The sequence below is a fragment of the Pelecanus crispus genome, chromosome 6 (assembly GCF_030463565.1).
Source record: "Pelecanus crispus isolate bPelCri1 chromosome 6, bPelCri1.pri, whole genome shotgun sequence".
Lineage (NCBI taxonomy): Eukaryota > Metazoa > Chordata > Aves > Pelecaniformes > Pelecanidae > Pelecanus > Pelecanus crispus.
In genome coordinates, this window is record NC_134648.1 from 66,415,787 (window position 1) to 66,428,151 (window position 12,365).

General features: G+C 42.4%; 1 protein-coding gene across 3 annotated transcripts in view; it reads left to right on the forward strand.

Annotated features, from left to right (window-relative positions):
* MNAT1 (MNAT1 component of CDK activating kinase) overlaps positions 1–12,365 on the forward strand; it is a 130,505-nt gene that overhangs the window by 113,605 nt on the left and 4,535 nt on the right. The window contains exon 8 of one of the 3 annotated variants that reach the window (XM_075712499.1): positions 6,529–6,541. The exons of the other annotated variants lie outside the window; for them this stretch is intronic. Within the exon in view, the coding sequence (XP_075568614.1) occupies positions 6,529–6,532 (4 nt within the window). The 3' untranslated portion in view covers positions 6,533–6,541. Of the gene's footprint in view, positions 1–6,528; positions 6,542–12,365 lie in introns of those variants that run through there. 3 annotated transcript variants of the gene reach the window in all.

Consider the following 12,365-nt stretch of genomic DNA (forward strand, 5'->3'; position numbering starts at 1 on the left):
AGCAATACAATCTAGTGACGTTAACATACCTGTTATGTGTTGTGGATTTTACAGCAAACCAGGACCTAGTGGTATACCCCAGGGGTCAATGTTGGGACTGGTACTGCTTAGTCTCTTCATTACTGCCTGGCTGATGGGAAAGAGTGCACCCTCAGCAAGTTTGCAGGTGATACAAAGTTCAGAGTTGCAGCTTGTGCACCAGATGGTTGTGCTGCCCTTCAAAGGGACCTCAGCAGGCTGGAGAAATGGTCTGACAGCAGTCTCGTGAAGTTCAACGAAGAGAAATGCAAAGTCCTACACCTGGGGAGGAATAGCCCCATGCACCAGTGCAGGCTGGAGACCAACTGGCTGGAAAGCAGCTTGGCACAGCAGGCCTGGGAGTACACCAAGTTGACCATGAGCCAGCAATGTGTCCTTGTGGGAAAGAAGGCCCACAGCCTCCTGGGCTGCATTACCAGCAGGTCAAGGGAGGTGATCCTGCCCCTCTGCTCCGCACCGGTGAGACACATCTGGAGTGCTGGGTCCAGTCCTGGGCTCCCCAGTGCAAGAGACGTGGACACACTGGAGTGAGTAAGGACTTGGGGTGTCTGTTGTGTGAGGTGAGGTTGAGGGAGCTGGAATCGTTTAATCTGGAGAAGGGAATGCTCCGAAGGATCTTGTCAATGTGTGTAAATACCTGATGGAGGGCAGGGTGTAAAGCGGACAGAACCAGACTCTTCTCAGCAGTGCCCAGTGAGAGGACAAGAGGCAGTGGGCACAAACTGAAATACAGGGAATTCCATTAAAACATATTTGCTCTGAAGAACGTCAATCACTGGAACAGGTTGCCAGAGAGTTTGTGAAGTTTTCATCCTTGGAGATATCAAAACTTGATTGGACATGGCCCTGAGCAACCTGCTTGAGCTGACCCTGCTTTGAGCAGGGGGGCTGGACTGAATGGTCTCCAGATGTGCCTTCCAGCCTCCACACTTTTCTGCTTTATGTGGCCTTCTTGTCTGTCTGCTCTGACTCTGCATGACAAGATGATAAAATTTCATCAAATAATCTCATCGTCAAGATATGTAATGTAACTATATATATAAAAAAGAGAGAGATTATGTCTTTCAGATTGAGGACTTCTAAACCACAATCCACTAGAAAAGTGTCTGTCAGCAGGCTACCTTTATCATCTTAGTTACTTTTCGCAGAGGTCTCAGAGGTGATCTGTGAGGTAGTCCGCCAGTTTCTAAAGTGGTGTCTTAGATGCTGAGGCTTGAGTTGCCATCAGGTGTGGGCTTGCTAGCATGAAATCAGTGGAGTTGCATTGGTGTAAGGCATGATGAGTAATACAGCTGTGAGTCAACCTGAGGTTTCAAAGAGATAATATAGTTTTAAGTTGGCTTTCTGTTGATGTATTGCCCTGTCAATTACGTACTTTCACTACCGAGTTTAAACATTTCAGGAAGAAACAAGTACTGAAATGAAAAGCTATATCTGCTTGTAAAAGAGGAGCAAATTGTCATATCGTCCAGCTGGTCTCACTGGTGTGGTCAGGCTGCCATGTGCTCCCTTCTCCACTCCTGGGGAGGGGCTGCTGGGGTGGAGGGACCGTTGGTGGGACCCAGTGCAGCTTTCCTTATATTAAATGCCTTTCTCTAGTGCTTACTCAGGGTACGATACTGAACTTGGATAATGCCAACCAGATAATTAATCCAGTTGTCTGTAGCAAAGCGAAGGGCATTTGCTTCTTTGTAGCAAAAAGCAATAGTGTTTTGTTGTGCCTTTGATCTCTGTAAAATTGCTCTGATGTAGTGAGATCATCTTGAGGAAGCAGTAACAGGTCTTTCCTTGAATTTTGTATTCAACTCGATGTAAAAGGAAGAAGGAAAAATGGAATTGAATATGTGCTTATTGTGATAATTCACTCCAGTCAACAATTAGATTGTTTTTCAATGTTGCTGTACAGGACTTGGTATTGGAATGGGATACGGGCAAATGACTTTATTAGTTTTCACTGAAAATTAATATGTCTGTCAGCTGTTTGCTATGGGGCTAGTTTTGCTTTCCAGATCAGTAAGACTGCTGGCTTCCCTTTCAAAACTAATTTCCTTTATCGGTGTATTTGCTTAATGTGTCTTGATAATCCTTCCAGTTACTGCTTCAGAAGATGTGGGAAGGGGAAGAAGACTCGTTCCCTGAAGGTTGCTGTAAACCAGTCATTGCTTGTATGATACTCAATGAATGAAATATTTCCATACACCGTAAAACTTTATCTCAAAGAAAGTCTTGAGAAGTTAAAATAACGGCAAATATTCTGTAGACTAACTCTTGCAAGGGCTAAATAGCTTGGCCTTGATCCAGAAAGGCACTTAACAATGCGCTTAACTTTAAGCGCATTGAATATTCTTACTGGCATGAGTGAAAAATCAATGAGACTACTCACATGCTTAAAATAAGACATGTGCTTAAGTGTCTTTCTGGACCTCAGCCAGAGTGTTCAGCCTGCGAGATGGGCTGAATTCTAATTGTGGGCAAAAGCCAGTAGTGTTTCATTTTGCTTGTCTTGTGTGTTTCTGAAGAATTCATTGATATTGTCTGTGTTTATTTTAATTGGCCTCCATTTCCCATCTAAGCCCTACCAACTCCAAAGCTCTGGGAGTAAAATAGATGTGCAACTTATGGTTGTCAAACAGCTTGTCAGGGATAGTACTTAGACTGTATATATTGCTATAGAGCAGGAACTGAACTTCAGAAAAGCTGGGAAAAGATGAGGTGAAACATGATTGTTTTCTTTGGTAGCCAAGGTTTTAATATAGAGAGAAAATGAAGAGGAGAGAAGAGAAGGGCTGGTGACACATCGCACCTTTTCAGTTAACATAGTTGCTTCTTAGGAAACATTAAAGAATGCAGACATGCATTAATAATCTGCTGGCAGTGGCTGTGGCCTTGGCAAGTAGGCTTTCCTACCTACTATTGATTTTTCTGACTCTCAGGCAGCAATTTGCAATGGGTGGCTTGATCCTTTACCTTCAAAATGGGCAGTGAGATGAGCTGTCACGGCCAAAATAATTTTTACTTTCTAACCAATCCCTCCGGTTTCTTCAACAGCATCTTTTACTGCTTAGATGACAATTTCCACCGCTGACAACTGTGAATGATAAAACATACTATATTTAAACACAAAGAGCCTCCGGGTCTAGAGGTGCAAAATGACCCACCACAAGGCTACTGAGCTCTTCATTGGCACCAGCTACACTTGTAGAACCCAACCTTCAAGCGCTGTAAATCTGCGACATTGCTGGTTGGCAAGTGTAAAAGCAGTGGAGCCCCAGTGATCTAGAAGAAATCTTTGCTGTCGACTAACTTATTTGTCTAAGGAAATAGTGTATCGTTCTCACCCCACCCCGTTTTGTTTTTCAACATCTAGACATCGCTTGTCTTCTACTTTTCCTTTCTGTGCATGGCTTTCTCCTTACATCTGACATTGCTGTTTGCTTTCTTTTCTATCCAGGTTGTTAGAGCCCACGCAGCAAATTCTTCTTCGTATACTGTTTTTGAGTTGTGATTGCTGATATTTCTTCACTTACCTTTTTTTACTGGAAGTTAAATGTTTTGTTTCCTTATTTTAATTTGATGTAGACTAGATGAGAAAGAAACTTAGAGTAGTTGAAAACAGAGTGGCCAGACTAGAAGAAAATTGAACATAAACACTTTTTTAAAGGGTTAAATATGTAAAACTAGAAGAAACCAGTTGAGACCATGGAATTTTATATGTAATTACAAAAGTATCTCCTGAAAATGCATCTCCATGAAGGAGCAGCTGCCATTTTTAGGAGACCCCTTCCACAGTGAGTCTTGAGGAGTTTTGAATGAGTTTTGCTTGTAGGTTGTTGGTTTTCTTTCAGATGCAGAAGTGTGCTTGCTATAGCACTCCAAGCTCAGTTTCAAGTATCTTTCAAGGTAAATAGCAGCGTATGTTTTTATTGTGTACTTGCCCTAATGGCCATTTATTTTTTTTAAACTGTGAATTCCTCTTTTACTTAAATAAAAGCTTAATAGAATCACCTGTTACATACAGAACTTCACCTGAATTGAACAAGAGGTGCTTTAAGGTTCAAGTTTAGAAGGTATATTCAGAATCAGGGGTGGCCAGTGATCTTTTAAACAGTGAAATGATGTGCGCTAAAGATGTCAGAGCCAGAATTAGAACTGGAAGAGAGGATGGAAAATGGTATTTTATACCTATTTTGCTTTCGGCTGTTTTTCCCTTAGCTTATCTAAAATCGGCTATCAAGCGTCAGTCTAGGTCTATAGTGTATCTGTTTGCAGGTGTCTTCAATGTGACAGAGCCTTCTGCCACCTAGTGTTAATGTGAGCTCTCTCCTCAGCAGGGTATCACCAGATAATTTATTAAATGTCATTATTTATTAATGATATTCTGCCCCACCCCCAATTGCTAGGCACACTCTGTGAACGTTTAAAAAATGCAGTTTGTGCACTACGGGGTTTCAGAATCAATTCAATCAGTAGGCACAACTTCTTTGGATACGTTTACTGAGGATGCAGTGTGCAAGGTGGGTCAAGTTGTTATACAAATAATCCATGGAGAATTTCAGTAATTGTGAACATCACTCCACTGTAACAATTCTGTTAGCACTTTTCTCCCCCAGGTGAAACTAAGGGATTCTGCCTAACTCGGCACACTTCTGCTTTGATATCTGTGCTCCTGATGGTTCAGGAAATTGTATTAGACTCAAAGCAGCAGGGAATAAAAATTAATTCAACAGAAATTATATAAAATAAAGAACGATTTCATTTAGACACTTAACTCATTGGCTTTTTAGAAGAGTAAAATGAAAATCTTCCATCATCGCTGCTTTTTCCCCACTAGAAATTCCACCAGGGCACAATAAAGGACAACAAAATCCAGAGAATTACACCCAGATTTCACAATAGAAATGTCAAACTGCTAAAATAGAAGAATAGGCTTAAAATGATACTTTATATTTAAGCCAAATAATAATAGCTTCTACCATATGTTGACAGATAGGAGGAAACTTCTTAGGATTGAAGGAGTGTGTTTTTTCCTTCATTCCCCTGTAAAAATATTTTCAAGAGAACAGAGCAACTCTTTCCCCTTCTCCCCTCCGCCTCTGTGAGCTGTCTGTGACTGCTCTGTGATACAGAGTGGGGCTAAACGGTTCCTTTGCACAGTGGTGTTTGAGAGCTCAGCCAAAAGGCTGCATATGACTTGGGCGGATGCTTCTAGTTCTTAGCCTAGCCATGGTTTTGAGGAGAAGCCCTCACTCCTAGATCCTGCCTTCCTCTCTTTTCTCCCTCCCACCTCTTCCAGGCCTTCCTGAGGAGCAAACGCCAGCATGGCTGAGAGCTGTAAACTTGATCCTAAACATCAGACTGAAATGGTGACCTGATGAGCAGCAGCCAGAATCTGAAGCAGCAGAGGGTCTCATGCATTAGAGCGTCCGTCAGCTGTGATACCAGGCCGGCTGGTTTTTTCGCCTTGTTTTGACCTGAACAGTCTCCTTTAAATAGTGTCGTTCAAATGAGAATCTTTTTGCTTTTGACAATTATGCTTTTCAAATACTGCCTAAAGAAAATAACTTTGGGTTCTTATTATCTCAAATGTATAACTACGAGCACAGAGACTTGCTCTGTGCTCGTAGTTATACATTTGAGATAATTACTAGGTTTGGCAGCTTACTTATCTGATCAGTATCAGAGGTTAAAAACCCTCTAGAAATTCTTGTGCATCTTGTGCTATTTTGTTTCTGAGTCATATTCGACTGGAATTACCACACAACATGAATTCACTGCTACTCTGTCAGAGCAGAGGATGCTGCGTCACAGTAAAAACAGAATAGACCAGCTGACCTGGGGAGACGGTGTTTTCAAAGCTGGGGTTATATACAGCTTTTTTCTTTGTTCAGATGATGGTTTTTCCATCAGGAGTGATTTGGGGGCAAAGCCTGTGGCTGTGGTGAATGCATTTCTGGTGTTATTTTCCTGCTCTCAGTCCTTTATGCTGGCAGGGGGGAGAAGGTGATGTTTCTTTCCCCTTAGGGCCAGCCTCATCCTTCTTACTGAGACCAGTACCCTGCAGTGGCATTTCAGAGCTGAGCAATGAGGCAGGCAGATGGAGGAGGCAAACTGGGAGAGGGTGTAGGGGCGAAGGAGACTGTTGACCTCCATTAGTCTGCAGTCTGGCTGTGACCATTTCTGACACCCGAGTCGCCCAGGGGCTCTGTCCTCCCCTGCTGGGACTAAAACACAGTCCTTCAATGCAAAAAAAACCTCTAAAAGTGTGCTGGCCAGTCCATTTTCCAGCCTCAGGCCCAAAGTCAAGGTCTTTAGTGGAGCTTCTGGGGCAAAAATATCTCCTCTCTGCTTCTGGCAGGCCATCCTGTACTCTGCAGTTGTGGTACAGCCATGACCGTCCTTGTGGTCTATTGCCACAGAACTGTGCATCAAGCAAAATGTACTGAAAAAGGGGGAAAAAAGTCTCTGTGCATCTCCATCCTCTTTCTGTAGGTGATCCTGACTGAGCGCTCTGTTCAGAGAGGGCTCCCTTTGCTTCACAGCTGCACAATTTACATGGAAGCTGGTCCAAGAGGAATTCCTTTCATGTAGCTCGCCCAAAAGTCCCAGTTCATCAATATGGATTGCTTGCCGTGCACTGGGGGATTTATGGTACGTGGTGGGGTGTGCGGAAGTCAGAGAAAAAGGCAGAGGGTGAGGAACTGTAGGGAATTTCTGTCCTAAAAGAAGAATTTGTCTGTCCAAAAGAACTGTTGTTCAAAATAAAATTTGTGTTCTCTCTTTTTGCCTACAGAAGAGGTGCTGTGTTCCCGGAGTCAAACCCAGGGAAACATTCCCCTAGCCGTTGGGAAAGACACAGTGATGTCTTTAGACTGAACTTACCCTATCCTTAAAAAAAGATAAGCCTGTGAAAACAGTCCAGACTCAGGTAGTAAGTTACAAAACAATGGTTAACTTCCTCAGAGTAATAATAATTATTTAAACATATCCGTGTTCTTCTGGTGACCTTTGTCCTTAACGTAGCACACAGGAGGAAGAGTGGAGTTGGAGGGCAGGGGGAAAATTAAAAATTTGAAGATCAAGCCATGCCAAAACATTTCCACAACATGTTAAAAAGAGAGCTACTTCGTAATTACAGAAATGATGGCTTAATTGTCTTTTTAGCCATTGAAAAGAAAAAAAAAAAAAAATGAGATCATAGCTGAGAAAAGGCCCTTGCATTCAATGACATTCTTCTCAGGGTCAAGTACGAGTGGAGCCTGATTTAGTCACAGACTAAATGTAGCTGCAGTTCTGCAGTCCTCCGAAGTGTAATCTATACTAGTCATGCAGAGTGAGTGCTTTGCTAGATTCCAGCTAGGACTGCAGTGTCCTTGTTACACAGCGAGGCTGCTCAAGGGTGCTAAAATGCTTACTTGCAGTTGTTTGAGCAGTTTCTGCGATGGCTGATTGATTTACTGTATCTGGAAGTTCAGACCTGGAAACCTGAGCAAGGGAGAATGCCTTTGCCGTGGTGGCGAGGCTGGGTGTTGAGAGGACAGACAGCTGGCGGGTGACCTCAGGAAGATGACAAATGGGGGACCAGGTGCCCCCGCTCATCCAAGAGCACTCCCAACCCCTCTGCTCACAGAGGCGCGAGTTACGGAAGTCACTTGCGCTGAAGGAAGGCTTCCTGTGAGCAAGGTTTCTAGAAATAAACATTAACCTTTTGTTACTAGCTAAGGGTAATGAATTCAAGCAGCTATTTGGGAAAGAGTTTGAGCAGAAATCTCTTCAGTTTGAAGGGGGGGGGGAAATCATCCAAATGGTAGCGGTTGCGCGTGTTTTGGAGATGGCGTCTGGAACGCCAGCAGGAATGTGTGGTGCCGAGATGTGTGGTGGGCAACAAGAAGCAAACTGTTTACACAGCATAATCGGTGATGGTTCTTGACTGACATGTATGGAGCCATTAAAATGACAAAATATATTACTGGGAGGAAAGTGGGACATGAGGAAGCCCCCCAACAACTGAAGAAAGAAAAGTCAGCATAAACTGGTATCTTTTATAGAGTTGAAACACATGAACGAAATTGAGTAGCCTTTAGTTTTCCTTTGCTTGCAGAGGATTAATGTGTTTGCAGGTTCTGCTTTCCATTTCCCATTTTTATTTTAAAACAGGCAGTCACTCGCTAAAATAAGGAGAACTTTCAGATAATCATCGTCTTGAATCTGCCCTGTAACAGCACAGAAACCTATAAACCATGTTGACTTAGACCAGCTGAGAATATACCTCCTTTCTCTGAAGTTTGACTATTGGGGATTATGGTGTACTCTATCAGCTTCAGGGTTTTCTTTTTTTTTTCTTTTAATTAAAAGCCCCCAACAAAACAATGTAACCTCTGTCATTGCTTTAACTTTTGAAAGTGCGTTCAAGATTTCCTGCGTTAGCTCAGATCACTGAATCTACTGCAAAGACAGGAATGTCTCCTGTCTTGCGCTGGTATTTACATTTTCGAAGGTTGAAAGTGTTACACCTCATCTGAAGTGATGCTGCTTGGTCAAATGTTAAGAGAACCTGATTAAATGTAGCATTTGATTATTATCAAAGGAAATATGCAGACACCTATGGTAAATTCTGGGCTCACATGAGGCGCAAAATGTGTTTATCAATCATGCACTGGATTTACACACGTGAATTCTTGTTGAATGTAATCTCTAGCTTGTGTAACTCCTCAATGGAAAGAAGAGGTTTATTTTACTTGTTAATATTTTTAACATATTGTCTACAGGTGTAATTGGATTTGCAGTTCCTTCAAAGATGGGTATAGGTCAGCTTGCACCATTTAAGGGGTTTATGTCCCATTTCAGAGTGCTTAAATCTGTAGTCTTTACAGATATAGTCTACAGTGCTTTAAGTCAATAGCCTTTAAGTCTATAGCCCATAGTACTTTGAGTCTATAGTCTTTCTCTGCATGAAATGATTTTATCAAGGCTGGTGCCTTCTTGGTTAGGACCCTGCAGTGGGACTGGAGTTGTCTAAAAATTGTTATGGCAGTACCTGCAGAAACCTGTATGCACAGCCTGCAAATGGTATCCCAGGACTGTCATTCAGCCTGCAGCGTAGAAAATTTAGAAAATGCATATTAGGTCAAGGTAATACAAAGCTTCCTTTATTCTATAAAACCTTTTTCATCATTAGTTTCCTGTCTTTACACTTTAAAACATCCACTTCTTTTAAAATTGTATCAGACAGTTTCTGTGGGGCAGAAGGCATTTCTCCTTGTTCTTTGATCTTCATTTCTCCATCCTTTTTCATCTTGCCTTTAGGCAATAACATTGGCTTCTCAGTTACTCCAAAGGCAAATGTTTATCTATGTGTTAAATAAATGTGGGTACCTGATTCTGGTCTCACATCTATTTAAAAATTAGAGTAGCAGTAGAATTGCAGTGCTAAGAAAATGCTGGAGAGCCAGGTGTTCTCTAAAACTCTTCTTCTTTTAAACTTTTTTTAGCAGTAGGAGAGTTGGGTTTTTTATGATGCATTCACTTAGGAGCACTGAAGATGTGTTTTGAGATAGCTGTCACAAGAAAATTCCCTCCATTCCATCCCCCAACGTACTAGCTTTTCAGTGGAAACGTTTGGTCTCTGGAGTCTGGATTTCATCACAAAAAGAGGAAGTTTTCAGGGAAAGTAGTATGGGAAAATTTGATTCTGTTCTCTTCCCCCCAGCTAGGGTGACTTCTTTGCCTTTGTGTCTTTGCGTTTAAAGATTTTTCTGCTGCAAGGTTCACAACTGTACTCACCAATGTCATAGGTAATTTGTAATAAGATCTCTGATATAGGTAATTGGATAAATCTTACAGTTTATGGATGTGTTTCACCATTAAAAAAGGAAACAGTTTATGTGAAACATCAAATAAAAGTGCCTTAGTTTTTATGTTAAACACTCCAGAGATTCTTTTATTGGTCACTGCAGTAGCTGAATGGCAAGGAGCGAAGCTGCCACTTTCGAGCGGGAGCACTGAGCCCTGAGATGCTGCCGGGTTGCTGTTGCAGCAGGGCACGCGTGGCTTTGGGCGGCCAGGATCTGAAATGGTTGCCCTTTGATACAAGGGAGAAGAGGAACGGGGGAAGAGAGGGAGGAATAACTCATCACTGATTTCTGCCTTTGGAGTTAGAACTGGCTTTCTGAGACACAGCTGTTTCATGGCTAATATTACATTTCTAGGCTTTGTTTTTCCTTCTTTGGTGTCTGGTAGCAGACCTCTGTGGTGCTCCATCTTAGCTGAGGTGTGCTGTGGCAGACCTGTTTTATTTTAATTTTTGATTCACTACACGTAGTTGATGTGTACTCCTGCCCAGAGACACTCTGACAGCATTTGAAACAAATTGCTATATAGAAAAAGCACATGGAAGAGGCTAAAAAGAATCACTAGAGGTCCTAGATTTCTTTTATTGATTTGGTGGGTTGGGGTTTTCTTGGCTTTTCTACTGGGAAAAGTTATTTCTGATAGAACAGAGTTCTTCACTTAGAAGACCTAAAACTGAGAAATAAACGTCGTAGGAGCCATGACCTCAAACTCCCAATTAAGTTTTTTCTTAAATCTTCATTGTGATAAATAGAGACCCTTTAGAGTCAGTAGGCATCTGATCTTGAAGAATTTACTGCAAGAAGACAACTATAACTCTTCCTTATTGGAAAGTTGGTTAAGTTTCACTCTGAAGGGAGGACAAATACTCAAACATCATCTAAGTGTATATATGTTTATTTCCAAGCAATTCAAGTGAGCCCCTGGAAATGTCATCAAAGGTAAAGGCAGTTGGAACCAGAGGGTTTGCGCGTAATACCAACTGTGTTCAGCAGTCAATTCTGGCAGCTTCAGCCCCTGAATAAGAGAATCACTACTGCGTGTCCTGCGTTGGAGGCGTAAGTGGTGGTTTTACAAGTGTGCTGTAAGCTTCTACACTTGATCGCATGCTACTTTGAATGAGAGGAACTCTGGGCACAGGCTCTGTGAATCGTGATGAGTAAGTGACAGTTCTGCGGCAGTTTCTTGGAGCATGGGTATGCGAAATGGGCTGAGCAAGTTCGTGGCATGGAAAAGGCTGGGGTCTGGTGCTCATCTGACACCTTGGTGAGCAATTTCTGCTCATTAAGCCCTCAAAAAAACTAGCATAGCTAACCAGTATTATTAATAATAAAAAATTAGACTGGCTTACTGAGCTGAATCTGAACTGGTGGATCTTCTTTCTGCAAGTGGGATTGCTGGGCTTCAAGGGTGGTGTTCATGGTAGCGCTCTTCTTGTTTTCAGTAGGACTTTTCAGTAGCTGAAACTGTACTGTGGTATGTAGAGTGACTACTCCTCGTACCCCGGCGCTATGGGCTGTATTTGGTCTTGTCCTGCTGCAAGACTAACAGGTGACATAATCTGGTTAAAAATATATTCTTTTTCTGTCTGCCTTGAGATCTGTCATATTTGGACCTCATCATGCTCAGCAGTTTTTTGACATTCACACTAATTGCTGCAGTTGTATACGCAGAGGCATAATACCCAGAGGCATTAAAAAAACCCCAAATAACAGAACCCCCTCAGCTATTGTGGTGGGTAGCTGCCTGCCTGTTTCCTGGTGCTTGCAGCAAACTCCACACCACAATCATTTGTTGTCCCTTTTTTTTTTTTTTTTTTTTTTTTACTTCCTGGTCACATTCAAATTAAAGTAATTAAAACGGTTGTGCTGTATTTATCAACCAAATGACGTCTTGGTTCCTTGAGGCAGCCATGGACCTATTCCTTTCCAGGGAACAATTTGCCCCATTCTGCTAGATTATAGATTAGAAATAGATTTCTCCCATTTAGTCCTGTTGTGCTGGAGGGTGGAGGAGAAGAGTGGCTGATGGTAGGTGCCTCGCTGGCATCAGGGCTGGAAGTGGGACCTCGGGCGTGGTGCAAGGCCTGCAGGAGGTACTGAGCTGGGCTCGCGAGGAGCCTTTGCTGAGTTTGTGGTTGTGTAGAAGTTGCATTATATGTTGGAACAGGCTGTGCTGGCTGGTGTTCAGCAGGAATTTCTGACCCCAGTAATAGCTGGTTTGTTAAGATCTGAACACAATGAAGGTGCCCAAAGAGTGTCTGCTAAAATAGGTGAAAGACTGCTTTTTGACTTTTGAGGACTTGGGATCAGGCTTGTAGCTAGTCTGTAGAAGGCTGAATTACTACTGTGGACTTCTTTGAGCAACAGCTTTATGTGTTCTGGTTTTGTCCTACTTCACACATTACTGTCTCTGAGACGGGGAGAGCTGCACCATATTTGAATAACACCTAGTGAAGATCTGTTCCCAAATGAATTTCC